Source organism: Prionailurus bengalensis, chromosome A2 (genome assembly GCF_016509475.1).
Source record: "Prionailurus bengalensis isolate Pbe53 chromosome A2, Fcat_Pben_1.1_paternal_pri, whole genome shotgun sequence".
NCBI lineage: Eukaryota > Metazoa > Chordata > Mammalia > Carnivora > Felidae > Prionailurus > Prionailurus bengalensis.
In genome coordinates this window covers 143,122,667-143,142,195 of record NC_057348.1, presented here as the reverse complement: position 1 = coordinate 143,142,195, position 19,529 = coordinate 143,122,667, and the positions used below count along the sequence as shown (strand labels likewise).

The following is a 19,529-nucleotide window of genomic DNA, read 5'->3' as shown; positions in this document are numbered from 1 at the left end:
GATGCTGAAGACAGACAATCTTTGAATGTCTGTAGCTCATGAAACATAGTAGACCTTGAGTGCTTATGAATGGATTAACTGTTGGGCTTTTTGACTGATGTGAAGATAGAAAGTGTGAATGAGTTTCAGAGCTAAGAAAAGAATCCCAATCTTCTAAATGCAATCACTTGGGAAGTAATACAGTCCACAATTTAATAAAATATCCATAAGGCATCAAACAGCAAAATGCCATGTGGAGCAGTTTCCTTATAAGTATTTGTTCAGCTGAAATAAATTAATTGTGTGGTCCCTCTTTCCAGGAAAACAAATTGACCAGGCTGACAAATACAAGGCAGAGACATAAAAAATATGAAATGAATTTAGACTATGTAAGAATCCAACCTAACTCAGCTTTTTTTGAACAAAAAGTTTAATAGATCCTTAGTGAATGAATAAATCAATGAATTCAGACTAAACTATGTCTGGATTGCCTGTTTGTCTCATCTGAAATAGTCATAATAAAATTATTTTTAGTCTTCATTTCTTCTGGCTATGGAGTCAGTAGTAATCTCAAATGATACTTAGGGTATGACATGTCTTTAATGGGATGCTTAAGTAATCACAGCAATTTAATTAAAAGGGCAGTCATGTTTTAAAACAGCTCTTGTTCCCTAGAGTGTTACAGTTTTGTTTTCACATTCCTACAGCTACCTAATCCTTCCATTCATCACAGTTTTTTGTTTATTTGTTTTTTTATTTTTAAAAACATTATGCAGTCTTCAACTTACCACTAGACTTTGTCCTAAAAGTTTTCTCCTCCAAATATGTGGTCACTCCTTTCCATTCACATTTGCTAGTTCCCTCTCCAATGCTAGTGGTTTTTCAGAGCTCCGTCATTCACCTTTTCACCTGTTGTTGATTTAAATATTCCCTCTGAGTGACCTGTTCATTCCTGACACTTCAACTACCTACTGCATCAGCACCTGACAAAACTGTAATTACATTTTCCATCTCTCTTTAGTTCCAAACCAACGTCTTCAATTTGATGTTCCATGGGTACTTCAAAGACAACCTGTCCTGAATCAGAATCATTCTTTTCTCTTCTATGTACCTTCTCACCCTCCTGTATTGCCTGCTTGTTTAATGGTGGCATCACACAAACTGGTCACAAAGGCCAAAACCTTAGTGTCATGCTTAGTGGTTTCCCACAACCTCACTGCTTAGATAAAATCAGTACAGTCTAAATATATACAATTTTTATTTGTAAATCCTCCCTCAATAAAGCTGGAAAAAATAGTTTGAAGCTTCAATGATTCTAACTCAGATTCTAACATCTCTGTCTACTCCTCCTTGGCACCAGTAGCATTGTCTCAGGCATCATTCTCTGTGGCCTCTTCCAGTAACTTCTTAATGGGGCTCAATACCTCCTGTTCTTTCCACTCCGGTTTGTCCTCTGCATAAGTGACCCTCATCCATTTTTCCTCCATGAAAGGCAGTGTTCACAGATGAGACCTATTTCTATGGGCTTCTTAAAAGGTGAAGAAAGAGAAACATTAAGTGAGGTAGTTAATCACTTTAATTATTCATAATCTTCCACAGGACCTGCACAAACTATGCATGACGTGGCCCCTGTCTACCTCTCATCTTTGTCTCACATTTCTCTCTCTCTCTGTCATTCATTAGCTCGGATGGCTCTTTCCTGCCCTTTCACATGCTGTTCTCACCCATTGTGTCTTCTTTCTGACTTCAACAACACTTTAGGGAGACTTTTCCTGAACACTCCTCCATGTAAATTAAATGCCCTTGGTCTTTCTCATAGAACTCACCATAATTTATAATTATATACTTACTTTTGTTGTTGTTGTTGTTTGCATTTAAGCCTGTTTTACCCACAATGTTTCTACACTCTGAAGGCATAAACCGCATCTATTATATTCACCATTGCATCCACAGCCCCTGTACAGTAGGGGCGTGCAATGAATATTTAATGAAACAATGAATCAGTCACAACTATTAATGGCATATTAGTAGGCTAGCTATCTACAGGCTCTGTCTGTGGATTATGGGCAATTCCTACTCCTGAAGAGTTTAGTAAGAGCATTGCTATCGTAGGGATAACTTAGACCATGCTCTAACTTATAAGAAATATAACCTTCAGTACTCTAACACTGTTAGCATACATTATTGCTACACATGGTAAGTCTGTCCACAATGGCTGTTGTCTGGCTACCAGACATTTCTTCTTTGTTTGGCTACCTGAGGTTTCTTCCCAAGGCATACAGCTCATCATGTAATTCTCCTGCTTCTGAATATTCAGTGGGTTCCCATTGTTTTCAAGATAAAGTCCAAATTATTTGGCATGTCTAACAAAGTCATTCTCAAGCTGGGCCTGGCCATTCTTTCCAACCTCAGCCCCAGCCAGTCTTGACCATAGGCCATGATCAAACAAGGTTCTTTCATACTTTTGCCTATACCAGAAATGTCCCACTTTTGTTCCTAGATGGATGTATATTTGCTCTTTAAAATCTCTTAAGCACTTTAATGACCTCTTCCTCTGTGTTCCCACTATGTAGGTATATCCTCTTAATTGTAAAATTTACCTCATATTCTACGATAATTTATTGGAATGACTATCTCCCAGACTAGATGGTATAACTCCTGGATTAGATTGTGTATCCCCAGTGTCCAGCCCAATACATAACCATATAGTGGAACATAATAATGTTTGGGTGACTGAATGTATTGGCAATTGTTTGGAAGTAAAAATGTCATTACCTACTGAAGCAATGTTATAAATGGTGCTTTCTCATCTGACTCAAAAAAAGCCTATGTAAGCCATAATGCAACTGAACCATATTGCTAATATTCATTTTTCTTCTAATATTAGAATATGTTCACTTTCTACTCTACTGTAATTGAGGAACCCTGACAGGTGGCAGAGGTCATTTCTAAACTTTTCTCTTTGGTTTCTCATTGCCTTAGAAGGAGAGACCAAAGGAAGAACTCTTTTTTTCTTTCTTCCTCCCTCCCTCCCTCCCTCCCTTCCTTCCTTCCTTCCTTCCTTCCTTCCTCCTCGCCTCGCCTCTCCTTGCCTTCCCTGCCCTCCCCTTCCCTCCCCTCCTCTCCCCTCCCCTCCCTCCCCTCCCTTCCCCTCTTCCTTCCTTCCTTCCTTCCTTCCTTCCTTCCTTCCTTCCTTCCTTCCTTCCTTCTGTGATAGAGGGATGGGATTGCTGCCATTTTGATTTTCTTGGTGGAGACATAATGTCAACCGAGGGTCTGCATCTTTGGAACTTGCCTGTGTCTCAAATAGTTTTGAAGACTGCTTGTTTCATAACATATCATTTTGCTGATACATAAAACTTTCGCTGTAATACTATGAGCTGTAAAATGAAATTACCTTTAAAGCAGGTCTACAAATAGATAAAATAGCAAAAGGATCCTTTTACTTAATAGGTGGTCTCACCTATAAGACATACTCACACTTTTTATTAATCCAGGCACTTGTTTTTCAACTTAACATCAAATGAATCAAAACAGCCATTATTCTTTGCACTCCTTGACTGTCATTACACATTTTGTACACTTTAGCTTTATTATAGACATCCACAAAAATAATCTTTAAGCTTGGAAAATAAAGCAATAACCCTGATGTATGATTAAATAATTGATGTCATTTATTTGATATATATATTGTAATGCAACAAACATGATTGCTTTTAATAGGTGAGAATGAAAGTTTTGAAAAACATACTGCATTGAATCATTCGTTTTTATAAAACAGCTAACCTCATTAAATTGGTTAATTAAATAAGTGCCATTTCTGAGTCACTCTCTCTTTTTAAAATAGGTGGTGTTTGCATTGCTCAATCACAGAAAATCCCACGTGAACCAAGACCTGGAGAATTTGAAAAAATTATCAAACGCCTGCTAGAAACACCTAATGCTCGGGCAGTGATTATGTTTGCCAATGAAGATGACATCAGGTGCGGATTAATTTTCTTCTTGATGTTGGATCAGATGTGCAATCCACATCCTTTTTTTTTTTTTTAACATATTTCATGTTCAGTGTAAAATCTTGTGAGATTTCACAGGAATTGCAGCGTTCTCATACAATTACAGATTGCCTTCTGCTGCACAGAGACACAACAGCCTTCTGTTCCTAAGTCTGAAATGTCTATAAAGTAAAACTTGGGGGCTGAAAGAAATGAGACAAGTAAGGATGATAGACAGAATAATGTGAATGAGGTTAAGGATAAGGCTAACTAGCAGGTGTCAATATGTTTCCTTTAGAAATGATAAGACTCAGGCAGTTAGTGATTGACTAATTGTTTAACACTGACCTACTGAGTGTATATAATTCAATATATCTGGTCTTATAACATTCATAAGTGTAGTGTTTCTTGAGAAATATGGTATGTTTTATTTCTTTTTATTCCTGTAGGAGGATATTGGAAGCAGCGAAAAAATTAAACCAAAGTGGTCATTTTCTCTGGATTGGCTCAGATAGTTGGGGATCCAAAATAGCACCTGTTTATCAGCAGGAGGAGATTGCAGAAGGAGCAGTGACGATTCTGCCCAAAAGGGCATCAATTGATGGTAAGGACAAGCCATAGAAAATTTGTTTCATTCCAATTGAATCAAAACTCCAAGGCAAAACCAGAATATCAGCATATGATGAAATGTACCCATGGTTGATGATTCTGGATAGAATTTGTAATTCTGATGGTAGAAATGCTAAGACAGTAACTATTTAACTCAATATATATTTTTCATTAGAAAAGAATACCCATTAGATTTCTTCTTTAAAAAAGGGAGTTATAGTTGGCCTTAGATATTTCTATGATGTTAGCCCTTTCCATGATGTTGCCCTCTAAGCTTGCGCATTTCCATGGCATAGATGATGGTTACAGCATTGTCATGGGGGAGAGTATTTGCTTTCTATAAAATGGAGATGTGAGACTGGGCTGACCCTATAGATAAGTAAATGCAACAGCAAAGATATGGAGCTTCCCTGAGAGGAAGTTTGTCTCCAAGATATCATTTCCAATCGTCTTAGCAGTGACTGAAATTCCTACCTTCCCCATTATCTTTTGGAGTAAAACATTAGTTCCAGGTGATCTCTCTTTTATGAGGTGTCACCCGAGCAGACTAACACATTAGCCCATTACCCATGACTGCATAAGACTACATCAGAGCTGGTTAGTTTATTGGATTAGCTGAAAAATGGAACATCTAGGACAGATACACTTAGAGTCAGGAAGAAGCATAGCAACCTGGAACATTGACTCCTGTTAGGAGAGAGAGAGAAGAATGAGAAAAGTCTGACTTGGTTCTGAATATATAGCAGAATGTCGCTGGTCATTGTGATGTAGAGGAGAGGGGGAGGTTGTGATGATGACATTAACAGGCCCTCCTGTTATGTTCATCTATACAGCCAGGTGACTCAATGGTGAAGAGTGAGGGTGATGATATTATCTGTTGATTACCCTTGGCTTTTACCATATGGGAAGACTAATTTCTGGGCTATTGGTTCTTCCCCATTTGTTAATACGTTTTGGGTTTTTTTTTCATGCAGTAATCACAACATATTCATTCAAATGTCTGACATAATAGCCATTCAAAAGCTCTGACAGTATTTGGTTTTGATTTTGAAAGAATATTAAAATCATACCTTTTCTCTCTAAAATAGGGTTTGATCGCTACTTTAGAAGCCGAACTCTTGCCAATAATCGAAGAAATGTGTGGTTCGCAGAATTTTGGGAGGAGAATTTTGGATGCAAGTTAGGATCACATGGAAAAAGGAACACTCATATAAAGAAATGCACAGGTAACCAGTGAAATGTTTCCCTTCGTGCATTTGTTTTATCATTAACTGAAAAATGAAGTTTTTCTATATGGACAATGATCAGAGTATCTCTATTTCTTCAAGTTTCTTATCAGTTTCTCAGCAGGATTGAGCATACACTGATCATTCAACCAACTTATGTGTGTTCATTGGTTCTTACAGTCAACAAGTATTTCTTGATCACATGCAACGTGTCCAACACTGGTGTGTTTGAATTCTATTTAGAAACATTTATTGAGTTTCTACTATGGGCAAAGCACTTTAATAGGCTTGGTGGGATATAGACAAAAAAATCAAGAAACAATAGTGGTCTCCAGGAACTTAACATGTAGTTAAGATGAAGATCATAATACATTGCTCTAAGACAGCGGTTTTCCTGCACTATTTCAATCCATGTCCCCTGTAATACGATTGTCCCCCATATCCTGCATAGGTCTTGCAGCTATGATTTTTTTTATGCTTTACCTTCTGTATCTTGTGCTTAAAAATATTAGTGATATTAAATGCGCATATTTTGAATGTAAGAATGAAACATTTTTTTAAATTTTTAGATAACATGATTGTGTACGTAGAACCACCTATGGAATTTTAAAAATTATTTAGAACTTAGTCATTTTAACCAAACCACAGATACAAGGTCAATATAAAAAACCTTTTTATATATCTATATCTATATCTATCTAGCTGTCTATAGTTTTTTTTTATAGAAACTAATATGTGGAAAATGAAATTTAAATAATACTGTGAATAGCAGGATCAAAAACCATAAAAGATTAGGGATAATTTTAACAAAGATGCATAAATCTTCTGCACTGAATACTACAAAACTTGAATGAGCATTTTGTAACTATATACCCCTCCCTCACCTACTCCTTGTTCTCATGTTTTGATATATCCTCCTTTCCCTCTGATTATTTCATTTGGCAATAGCTGCTCAGTAGAAGAGTTAATATGATAAGTGCTAGAGCAGACATAGAATGAGGCTGGGGATGTGAAAAGTAGGCGGCATGCTGTGGAGAGTCTGACTTTAGGTTTCCTGTGTGCCACGCCCCCTTCCAGGATCTGCAACAGAGATGAAGTCTGTGCTCATGGGGCTTACATTCCAGTGTGAGGAGACAGACAGTAAAGAAGTAAACATATAAATGAAGAGATACTTCCAGATGCTGAGATGTGCTTATGGGAAATACAAGGGGGATAAATGCGAAGGGCTGACCAGGTGGTGTCGGCAGGGAGGGTGGCCATTAGGCTGTGCAGTCAGAGAATGCTTCTCTAAGGAGGTGACATTGAGATGAGACCTGAATGGCAAGATGTTGTCAGCCATGTGAAGATATGATGGCAAGCCATTCCAGGATCTAGGGCAAGGCTCTTGTTCAAGCCATAGTGGGGGATAAAAATCCCCCACTGGAGTGGGGGCTGGAGTGAGTGAGGCGGTTGGAGTGAGTGAGGGAGGATAGTAAGAGGGAGAGTGGCTGGGGTTGTGTCATGCAAGTTCTTCAAGTTCTTTCCAGAAACCCCAGAGCTGGGGAGTTTGGGTTTTATTCTACCTATAGAATAGAATTATTCGAGGCTTTTTGTCTAGGGCGTTGCTCAGATACCTGTTTCAAACAGATTTTTCTGGCATAAGTATGAGGAGGATTGCAGATCAGGAGAGAGGAAGGTGAAAGATTAGTCAGGGCCCTTCCGGTAGTCCTGGTGATAGGCAGTCACAGCCTAAACAAGGATGTGCAAATCAGGGCAGAACACAGAGGAAAAAAGTCCTGGAAAGTAGTATTTACAGCAAGTATATGGTGAGTGACTAACAGTGGGGTGGGGGTAAGCAATGGAGATTCTGAATGTAAAATCTCTACCAGCTAGGACTAGGAAAAAGGTAAGTAATATAATTAGTTCACAGAGAAGACAATGAATGGTAGGTTGGGAGGGGACAAACTTGAATTTGTTTTTGAGATAGCCCCATGGAACTGCCCAGCAGGTGGCAGCATTAGGTCTGAGACCCCACAGAGAATTCAGCACTAATAATACAGGTTCGTGTGTGGCAGATGGAGACTTGGAAGTTAAAGGCAAGGGCAGGGATGCAGTTGCCAGAACTTTTTGGAGCAGAGCTGAGGGATGATAACTGAAGATTCTAGGAGAAGAATCAGGAAGGGCGGCAGAACATGATGGGTTTGGGGAAGGACATGCCCTCCCAGCGTGCAGGAGAAAAGATGGGGTGCGTGCAGTTTCAGTGCTGCTGAGAGGTATGGCTGAGGAATCAGGAGTGTGACAGACTCAGATCGTGAGGTTCTGAGATAGAGCTGGAATAGAGGAAGGGGAGGAAAGAAGGATTTTTTTTTTAAAGTTTGGCAAGGATTGGGGCGCCTGGGTGGCGCAGTCGGTTAAGCGTCCGACTTCAGCCAGGTCACGATCTCGCGGTCCGTGAGTTCGAGCCCCGCGTCAGGCTCTGGGCTGATGGCTCAGAGCCTGGAGCCTGTTTCCGATTCTGTGTCTCCCTCTCTCTCTGCCCCTCCCCCGTTCATGCTCTGTCTCTCTCTGTCCCAAAAATAAATAAACGTTGAAAAAAAAATTTAAAAAGTTTGGCAAGGAAAGAAAGGTATGGTAAAACCCTTCAGAAAGAAAGAAGTGGGGTTACAGATGTTTCGTTTAGGATTGGGCACATTTGAGCATCTTGTCAGATAAAAATAGCAATCAGAAGGAGTAAAAATTAGCTGTGGGATAGGATCTTGACAGAAACTTTAGGAGAGGCATCAAGAGGGAGGTGTTACCTTTAAATAATGTGATTTAGTTAGGGGGAAAAAAAGGTACATGTAAAATCGTATATGAGCAGAGGAGGAAAAATCCCATCATTAAAAGCTAAATTTGGACATAGATATTGTGGAACTTCAGAAGATGTATGACTGTAAGTTCATGTTGGAAAATTCAAAACTTCACGGAAGAGGTGAGAGTTTGATAAGAAAGATTTAAGAGAGAACATCAAGATGAGGGAGAAGATGGGCCAGCAGCAGGGCAAAGGCACAGAGTAGCACAGGCCATGGAGATGTGTACGAAGGACAGTGAAGAGGTCCAGCTTACTGGAAAGAAGGGTGCATGTTAAGGAATAATGGAAAATAAAGAAGGTCCAGTTTATAGAAGGATTTGAAAGGGGAGTTTATGGAGTACCTTCTGTGTTTTCATTCAGGTATATTTTACACTGTGCTTAATTCTGACTTCTGAATGTTACTGTCTGTGTGCAGTCACATCCTATCATTTAGATCATACTAATGAAAGTCTACCATTCAATGAAGTAATGAAGTGGATGAACTTCGTTTTATGTATTTATAACTAATAACTAGGAAATTAGTTATAAAGTAATCATAACTTTTTAATAGACTTGTTTTCAGAATAACAAGTTTCTCTAAACTCTTATTAGGGGTTTGAGGGGTACCTGGGTGGCTCAGCCAGTTAAGCGTCCAACTTTGGCTCAGGTCATGATCTCAGTCTGTGGGTTCCAGCCCCACGTCCGTCTCTGTGCTCAGAGCTGGGAGACTGCTTCGGATTCTGTGTCTCCCTCTCTCTGCCCCTCCCCTGTTCTCTCTCTCTCTTAAAAATAAATAAACATTAGGGGCGCCTGGGTGGCTCAGTTGGTTAAGCGGCCGACTTCGGCTCAGGTCATGATCTCGCGGTCCATGAGTTCGAGCCCCGCGTCGGGCTCTGTGCTGACAGCTCAGAGCCTGGAGCCTGTTTCAGATTCTGTGTCTCCCTCTCTCTGACCCTCCACCATTCATGCTCTGTCTCTCTCTGTCTCAAAAATAAATAAATGTTAAAAAAAAATTAAAAATAAATAAATAAATAAATAAATAAATAAATAAACGTTAAAAAAATAAAAATAAATAAAAAACAAAGTTGATGTTTGTTGACATCCTTTTAGCATCTGTAGATGGTGTATATCTGATACTTATTTCAGGCATAATACTGACTGAGGTTGTGGTATAGTCCACACTTGATGGCATGTCTGCTTCATATTCCTTTTATTTATTTGGCTAAAATTGTAAAAGTCTGTCAGTAAGACCTATGTCCAGTTCCTTTAAAATGGTGTTTACTCCAAGTGCTAGGGCAAGTGCACCCTTAGGAAACAGGATCAGTAAACAGATTTTCCTGCAAATTCCATTGTGAGTGATACTGAAATAACTTGTCTCTGGGTGGGAAAGAAATAAATTATGCAAGGTTCTAAGTTAATTTTCTTGAAGTGGTAACACGTGAAGATTTCCAGATGTTGAGAGAAGATGTTTGTGCCCCAAATTACCATCAAAACGCAGTTTTCATCTCTGTTTTGGGGGAGGAAAGATGATCTAACACGTCAGTGGTCAAATTAAGAAGGAAAATCTATGGGTATTCACGGAGTAGAGGTGTCCAGGGTTCGAAAATTATTTATATTTCCAATTTGTCCAATCCCACCAAATTCAGAAATGAATGTATACAGATATCTGTGTTTCAAAATTTGGCCTTTACAGAGTTCGTGTTTAACCATCCACAGTGAGTCAAAAAGTTAGAGAACTGTGTGAAAAAGGATATCTTTGAGGGACTTTTTGCTGCATTTAGGGTATCATTTGTGGGTTATATTCTGAGTAAAATTTTACATTAGGCAATGATAATCTGTGAACGTAATTATTCGCTTCCATTGGGGGTGATACTGACAATGTATTTACATGGATAAAAGAGTGCTTCCCAGTAGGGTAGGGCTTCTGTCTTATCAATTTTCAGGAGATAGAATGTCTTCAAGCAGTGAGGAGCATCCTCTTCCTAAAATTAACTTGGTGCAAACAGTTTTCTGAGATGATTTTCCCCCCTAGAATCTCAGGAAAGCTTTCAGAAAGATGTGATATTACTGTTAACTTTGATATGCTGGCCAGATTCCAAAGTGAAGCGATTCCTACCATCCACTTAGCTATTTATGTGGTTATTATTGCTTCTGAGAGCTGCTGAGTTCGGAAAGCTACTACTACTTAATCCTACTTAAAATTCCCTTTGTCTTTCTCAAGAAGAAAAAAAGGATTCTTTTGTACTTGTTCTCAGTGGTGATGGGTGTTGTTTTATAGACGTTTATCTGACCTCTCTCTCCTTTTCCTCCTCCCTCTCTTCTTCGACTCTCAAGTTTTAATGCCTCTTCACTCCTCACAACCCAGATGCCCACAGCCTCCCTGCAAAAATGTGGGTCTTCATCATCTCTGCCTGTCCTTGCCCTGGGTTTCACATCCCGGTTACCCCACTCTGGCCTCTGCCTAAGCTCCTCTTCCACTTTCCCCTCCAACACCTCACTTTTTTCTTTTTCTTATCTTCTCTCTGCTTAGTCCCCAATCTGCCTTTTTTTGGTCCAGCAAGAAGTTCATGGGCAGTGGGGAGTTTTTCTTTTGAGGTCTTGCTTGGCTTTTTTTTATGGCTGTCATTCTGATTTCTCATCTTCATAGTGAGGCCTGACAGTGAATATTGCAGGGACCGGAGTACGTACAGTCGAGCTGCTCCCCAAAGGCAGGCTCCCTCTTGGCTCATACTGTGTTCTGGCCTTCATTTCTTCACTGTGAATTGTGGATAGCTCTCTCTGCCCTTATCAAAACAACATCCGTGACCAGGCCAATAAATCCAGTGGGCTCCATGTAGCATCTTCAAACCTTCTTTTGCCTCACTCACCCCTTCATTCACTTGTTTATTCATTTTGGATGACCTGTCTTGTGCCAGACGCTGTGCTACAGATACAGAGACAAAGAAAGGACCGCTTTTGCCCTCAAATTGCTCGCACAGACATTCACACTGTCTCCCGGCATTTGAAGTGCTTTCCTTGTCTGTTGGGTTTTAATCCTTAGCCAGGAGGTTGGGGCACTGCTGCCTAGCCTGCATATGGCTGACACTCCAATGCTAAATGGTGGTGAACATATGCTACTTGAAATGGCCTATTGATTCTTATTTATGATGATAGAAATAGTGGTAATGGAAAAAGCAATGCATAAATATGTTTCTTCCCACAAACAAGCAATTCTGTCAGTGAACCAAATAGCAGGCTCAATAATTAGCTCCCTGAAAGGCCTGTCAATTTCTTTTCCTTTTTTTTTTCAATTTATTTTCTAGTGCCAGAATAACTAACTAGGTAACTTTTCAGGTGTAACTACCTCTCCACAGTCCTGTATTTGCTTTGAGAGGCTATAGAAGGTGGAAGCTTTTACCCATTCACCCAGGACTCATGGAGACCATGTGAGTGAGTTGGGTGGTTAAGACGAAGGATGGATTTAGACAATTTGATTTGGTGACCCAGAGTGAAGTGAAACTAAGATAACTTTCCCTGTGTCAAAATATGTTCTGCCACCCTTGTATGCCCCTTGCTTAGAGGAAAACTCTTTGGGTGCCAATGTCTTTACATTAGCACCATGAGGTGGCTGTTAGCCCATATGCTCTTGTTCTTACTGAGTAAAATAGCAGAAATCCCAGAATGACTTATTTATACCACTTCTGAGCTTCCATATTAGAAGTGTGTGTGTGTGTGTGTGTGTGTGTGTGTGTGTGTGTGTGTCCTCATTAGGAAATTTGAAAGTGGAAAGCTTAATTACTAAATTTAAAGAAATGTACACAGATGCACCTGTATCTCCAAAATCTGTAGTATAGATTGCAAAGTTTGCCAAATCAGTTTGCCAAAAATACTCTGAAAACTTAAAGAAATTATACTGTCAGTTATAAATGCACGAAGAGTAAAGGAGTTGGAAAGGTCCATACAGATCATTTTACCCAATTATTTTTTTTTTCAGAAAAGAGAAGGAAATTGAGGCCCATCTGGTCTAAGTGAGTTGTCCAAAGCCCTATAGCTACCTGTAGGTGATGGTAGGACTTAAATCCATTTGACACTTGTTTCTTTCCTCAATCCTCTCCTGCTCAGAACGCCTTTCCTAGTGAGGGTCTGGGTTGTACAGATCCAGTCCACTATTTTTCCTGGTATAGTAGCCTAAATGTTTCCCCAGTGATCACTGAAGCTTAAGTATTTCCTCTTTGTGAAGCTCCTTGACTACTAAGGAGCTCAGACTGATACTCTTGGTCTGAGAAGCACCAATACTACTGGAATTTCTATAACTTCTATAAAAGTGTAACAAGTACCCTCTGATTAGAGTAAACTTCAAGGGCACATCAACTCTCACATTTTTCAGGTAATAACTTAAGACAGAGAAACACCCATTCTACAGAGCCAAAATGAATTTAGAAGTCTAGGAAACCCTTTCTGCAAAGCATACAATGGACTCTGACCTTAGCTTGATCAGTTGAGAGTCACACAAATCTGGATGAACATGATCTCTGGAATACTGCCCTGAAGGACTTAGAAATGGAAAATAAAATATAAACAATCAAGGGACAGTTAAGCGCTTTTGAGAACCAATTATTTGAAACATTACAGTAAGACTTGGGTCAGTGAAGCTGAGGGAGGGGGAGAAAAACACAGAAAACATTAGAAGAAATGATCTTTCCCTCAATGATTATTAAACTTCAATTGAGGGTCACTTAGGTGGCTCAGTTGGTTAAGCATCTGACTTCAGCTCAGGTCATGATCTCATGGTTTGTGGGTTCAAGCCCCGCATTGGGCTCTGTGCTGACAGCTCAGAGCCTGGAGCCTCTTTGGATTTTGTCACCTTCTCTCCCTGCCCCTCTCCCACTCACCCCTCTCTCTCTCTCTCTCTCTCTCTCTCTCTCTCCCTCCCTCCCTCCCTCTCAAAAATAAACCTAAAATAAAAAAAAAAGAAACTTCAGTTGAGGGAAACAATTCATTACAACAAAGCAAAAAAAGAAAGGATATACAGATGGCTCAACATTAGGAGAATTTAATGTCTTTCCCCCTGCTCCCTGAAAAGAGTACAAAACAGTTACATGAAAGGGGCTAATTATTTGTATTATAAAAGGAATATTTTCCAAGAAGCTTTACCTTGGGATTCCTTTAAACCCATGGGATTTGAGGGAATCACATAGCTGTTATGACTTGATGAGATAGAAGAGATTTACCATAAACTCCTAGGAACACATCCAATCAAGAACTATCTAGCTGAATGATAAATTGGATACATTAAGACAAAAGAGACATAAAATGAGGTGTGATCAGAGTTTACTAAGGCTCATTGAGAAGACTTCCTAGAGAGTCTTATTTTTGGTTAGTTGTGGCATTTATTAAAACTGTATCATACTAAAAATCTCCCTCCCTCTCCTCAAAGAGTTTATATCTTATAAAAAGATAATGAAAATATTAAGTGATTAATCTATAAATTTTTAGTAGACAGGGCCTGTATCCTCAGGACTAAGAATATGCTTAGCATTAAACATTTGTTAAATTAGTTAAATGGTCAGAAATGATGGTCAAATTGTTCTCTTGCTCTACATTCATGTAGACATGTTGCTGAGGCCTAATTTGGTATACATTTGGCTGGCAAATATTTTAATTGTTGGAATTAATTTTTATGTATTTTTAATGAAACAAAAAATTCAATTCAAATGGATATATTAAAAGGGTCTTTACCATAATTTAAGAATAAAATTAACTCTCCATTCATGAGTTTGGGACCTATGTCTCAAAGAGCCTGCTTGGGATTCCCTGTCTTCCTCTCTCTGCCCATCTTTCTCTCTCTCTCTCAAAAATAAATAATAAATGAATATGTTTAAAAACTACATTTATATTATGTGGGGGGAAATATTGTGTATGTGTATTACTTCCGATAAGGTAACAGAAAAAAGATAATTTGGAAAACATGATAGAGAATGTCAGTTGAGAATACATTTGTTTATTCAATGTAATCATATTTATTAGTTTATTAGTGTGTTGGTTTTCTTTCTCCACAAGAACACAGGCTTCATGAAAGCAAGGATTTTGTTTTTTCTCTGTTGCATCCCAGTGCATAGGATGGCATCTGGAAAAAATAGGGCTTCCTTAGGGTATTTGTTGAATGAAGAATGAATTCAATTCAGCTTATGTATTATCTACTCTTTGTCAGACACTGTCTAGTAGATGTCCAGGGCAGTTGGTGAACAACACAGAAATGGTCTTTGCCCTCATGGGGCTTACAATTTAATTGAGAAAGTAAATAATTGAATCATGTCCCTGCAATGACATGTGTTGTGGTTGGTGAATGGAGTGGATATATCAGGGAGACCTAATGTAGTGTAGAGAAGATGGTGTCATTTAAGTTGAGAATAGAACATGAGCAGAATTTAGACAAGATGAAGAGGTGATCAATAAGATTGTTGTTTCAAATAGAGGGAAGTACAAAGGTCAGCACACAAGAGAAAGGATAGTAGTCTGAGGAAATGACAAGTTCAGTATGGCTGTGGTAGAAAGTAGGGTGGGAAAATAGTAAGAGAGAAGGATAGGGACCTAGCCAAGGGACTGGTCAGGTAAGATTTTATATGCCTCATGAGGGAGTTGAGGTTTGTTTTGAGAAGCAATGAGTAGGCACTAAAAGTTTTTTTTTTTTTAAATTTTTTAAAGTTTATTTGTTTATTTTGATAGAGAGCAAGAGTGGGACAGGGGCAGAGAGAAAGGGAGACAGAGAATCCCAAGCAGGCTCTGCACTATCAGTGTGGAGCCTGATGCAGGGCTTGAAGTCACAAACCATGAGATCATGACCTGAGCCAAACTTGGACACTTAACCAACTGAGCCATCCAGGTGCCCCATGGCACTAAAAGATTTAAATCATATCAGTGAAATAATCAGATTCCCACTTTATAAAGATTATTCTGGTTTTAGCCTAATGCTGGTGAGGCATAGCACTGAGCAAGGGAAACCAGTTAGATATTATAGTACTTCCTCTAGAGATGAGAATGGCCCAGGTTATGGTGGCCACACTGCACTGGGGATGGAGAGAAGTGGATGGACATAAAAGATATCTAATTAGTTGGTTATGTGAGGCTGAAGGTGAGAAAAGAGGTCTTGTTGTAATGAGAAAGTTGGGACTATTAGCCTTTAAATAAGACTGGGTGAAACAGACCCAGCAAGTATCTGGAGAGCAAATTGTAGAAGGCTGGAGTTGGAAGTCAAAGGACTTGGCCTTTAGAGTTGTGTTGAAGAAACGACCCTAAAATTCCAGGTTTTCTGGTAATTGTTCTCAGACTCTATAGGTAGACCCCCTTAGGACATATCTCTGATCTACAACACTAATTCCTTCCCCAGTGTCTCTGTAGCTACAATTGATTGGTTTAAGGTTGGATGCCTGACTCAATCTGGACCATCAGAGTCCTTCCAAGGGTTATTTAAAACTGGAACTGAAGGAAGCTCAGTGCCTCTTGAGAGAATGGTAGGAGGCAGTGCTCTGAGATATGAAGCTGGGGAGATCGTCACCTTGAGGAGAAAGTTGTTCCGGGAGAATGATACTGGCATGTAGACAGAACAGAGATGACAAATGGAAAGAGTTCTGACTGTGATCAAGACTTTAACTGTGCCCTTCCTGCAGGTATGTGAGCTAGTTCAAGATGCCTCTAATTGAGTTTCCCCATCCTTACTTAGCAAAACCAGCGTGCAGACTAGCATATGGTAATAATATGGGGGAAGATATGAGGAGATCGTATGCATAAAGTTCACTACCTACTACATAGCGAGTGCAGCAGGTACTGTTGCTTACTTATCCAAGAGCAGTTTCCCTTTCTCCTAGAATAGCACCATCCAGTAGACCTTTCTGTGATGAGAGCAGTTTTCTATATCTGTGTTGTCCAAAGGGATAGCCACTAGCTACATGTGACCACTGGTTACTTGAAATATGGCTAGTGCAACTAAAAAAAATGAATTTTACACTTTATTTAATTTTATTTGATTTACATTTAAATGTCAATAGCCACCGGTGGCTAGTCTCTGTCATATCAGACAGTAGAGGTTTAGATTGACAGACGTATAGAGCAACAATTTTGTTTTAGTGTAACTCCATGTAGCCCAGTTAATTCTGACTGGCCTGGTCTAATTATGATGGTCCTATCTTGCTTGCCAGTGCTTGCTTGAAAGAGTAACTTGTAATATGATTTTGGTCAAGGAAATAGAAGGGGAAGTCTTCCAGGACCCTTCAGGGAGTAGGAGCAGAGAAGTCCTTTTGTTCTGGTTATTGTTATAACCAATTGGTGCCTGGGCGTGCAGAAGGAAAATCATGTTGATGATAGCACAGTAGGAAAATAGAGCCTCATCACTGCTGACATCTTTGAACATCTGAATTGGCCAGCCCTGGAATGCCCTTCCATTCTTGTGATAGGAGATAATAATAAATCCTTTCAATTTTAAAGCTATTTTGCATTGCATTTTCTATTATTTGCATCTGAAAGCATCCTAACAAATATAATGTATTATCAATAAGTGAAAATGATTTATTTAACATGACATGAACATCCCTCATTTGAAGAAGATATGAAAAAAATTAAAATGCTAAAATCAGGAGGTTAATATTTGTAATACAGACAAATTGTTTATATTAAGTGGATTCACCACAGGTTTCTTAAATACTAACTTCCCAGTCAGTGACTTGTTATTTGATTTATTAAAATTAAAATGATACACAGCTTTTCAGCAATATTTCACCAACATATTTCTATGAGAATGCTCCTTAATTTATCAAAATAATTCGCCTCTGAGTTCCTTTAAGCAACATGCTCTCTAGTCTACAAAAATATTATCTTACAGATGGTGGTGGTGTGCTACTTGCCATCCAGACAGACAGTACTTTAGCAAAGATTTTTCTTTGCAGTGTAAGTGAAAACCTGTTCAAAGGGCTTGCAACTTTATCAACTAAATCATAAGACCTAAGAGGAAGTAGATGTTCTATTATGTTTTCTGTGTCCAGTAAAATTCTCAGCCCCATTGGTAGACACTCAAGCACTGCATCTTAGCTGTGTGATCTTGGGCAAGTAATTTAACCTCTAAAAATTCTTGCTGAATGCTAATTTTCCCTGTCTCTAGATAGGAATTTTACCGCCTCTAGTGGTGGTTGTTATCAGTGGACCTTTTATGAAGTCCATTCCTATGGCTCTGGTTCTCTCTTACGTTACCAAAATGCTTTATAGCTAAAACATTGAGCTTACATGTAGAACTTGTATTGTTTTTAGAAAATTCTTTTCTTTATACACCTCTCCACTGTGTCCCAACAGTGAGCTGACTTGGCTGTTTGCTGGGAAGGGAGGTAGTATTCTAACCAACAGTGATGTCATTTCACCCCTGTATTACTTTCCATTAAACCATTGACCCATACAGAACCTTTCAGCTATGGGTTCATTTGCTTACATCACTGATCAATGGTTAGAATTGTAGATTTTCATTTGGGAAAATGATTAATATCTTTCATTAAGGGCATTAAAATGTTGGTTTGAATTTCCCTTTTGTTCATGGTTCATGAAACACCAAAGCTTTCCCTAGCTTTCTTTGCTATGGGAGGTTTTTTGATTTTTTTTTTCCTTAAAAAAGTAGCTCTACATCTGTTTCTTACCCAGATCTTTTTCAGAAAGAATATAGGCAATATTAGCTAAGCAGTGAGACAGGAGCAATATTCAGTTCTTTGCCAAGAGAGATCCAGGATTCCAAACATGCCGATTCAGCAGACCACAGTGAGATTATCTAAAACGGAAGAAAGGCTCAGGAATCCATCAGAGTATGTGATAATTTAAATAAAATTCAAATCCCACCAGCCAACAGAGAATCAGGGGACCTTAGAGAAGGAAGGAAACTTAGAGGTCATTGTATCCAACATTTTGCTGAGCTTCACCTCTCATAGTGATGTAAAATGAGGACAGGGAGTGCATAGAAACACTTGGGTTTTACTGATTCAGTAGAACTCATGAAGGCTTTTATTGGTGCAAAATGAGGCTTTCTCAGTGACTCTAAATAGGCTTATTAGCAGCACATAGAAGGATTTCCATCGTGATCTTCTCTTTGTCCCTAGTCAGAGTGAGGGTGCAGGTCTGAAGCAGCCTGATAGCTGTGAAAGTGAAATGTACCAGCAGATCGGAGTGCGGAGAATGGGCTGGTTGCCAGCTTTGGGTTCAGCACACTGAAGAGTGTCATTTGTCTGAGCTACTTTTATGGAAACAAAAGCTGTCTTTTGTGTATTTGTACCTATGAAAGGGAGCAGTGGTGTAGCTGATTCGCAGTAGCAGGAAAACAAATAATTCATATTGGTTTAGGATGTCTACCTACCCCCTCTTTCTTCAGGAGCATTAGTGTACATTTCAATACATGGCCAGCATTCTGGGAATTTAGGCTGCTTGCTTCCCAGAGGATTTTTATTAATTGGTATGAAGGTTTTATTCAGTGCAATCCAGAAAACTGTTTAGCTTTTTCTCCTGGGCCTCTTGACAGAAAATGTCCCTGCTACCGATTTTTTTTTTTTTTTTTTTTTTTGGTGGGATCAGGCTGCATCATCCCTAAGACTGACACAAAGCCCACTACAGCCCGCTATGCTGGCTGCATGACTCACATCCTTTCCTGAAGGGCCTCAGGTTTGATTAAATGTTTAAATGAACTTTTAGGACAGATGATTATGAGGAAGGGCAAACAATTTGTTCTTCCAACTCTTAATAACTTTACTATGTATTTGGGGTAAGTATAGACAGAGTTAGGAAGTGTGTGAATACTCAGGTATCATTGTAGATGAGGGTCATGATGATGATCATACTTTTTGTTTATTTTTAATTTTTTTTACATTTATTCATTTTGAGAGATAGAGACAGAGTGCGAGCAGGGGAGAGGCA

The 19,529-nt window shown here is 39.1% G+C and overlaps 1 protein-coding gene across 4 annotated transcripts in view; it reads left to right on the top strand.

The window, feature by feature from the left end:
- The window catches only part of GRM8 (glutamate metabotropic receptor 8), a 774,850-nt gene that overhangs the window by 357,763 nt on the left and 397,558 nt on the right, over nt 1-19,529 (top strand). For all 4 annotated transcript variants that reach the window (XM_043589415.1, XM_043589416.1, XM_043589417.1 and 1 more), the window contains exons 4-6: nt 3,827-3,962; nt 4,421-4,575; nt 5,669-5,806. In XM_043589415.1, the coding sequence (XP_043445350.1) occupies nt 3,827-3,962; nt 4,421-4,575; nt 5,669-5,806 (429 nt within the window). The remainder of the gene's footprint in view (nt 1-3,826; nt 3,963-4,420; nt 4,576-5,668; nt 5,807-19,529) is intronic.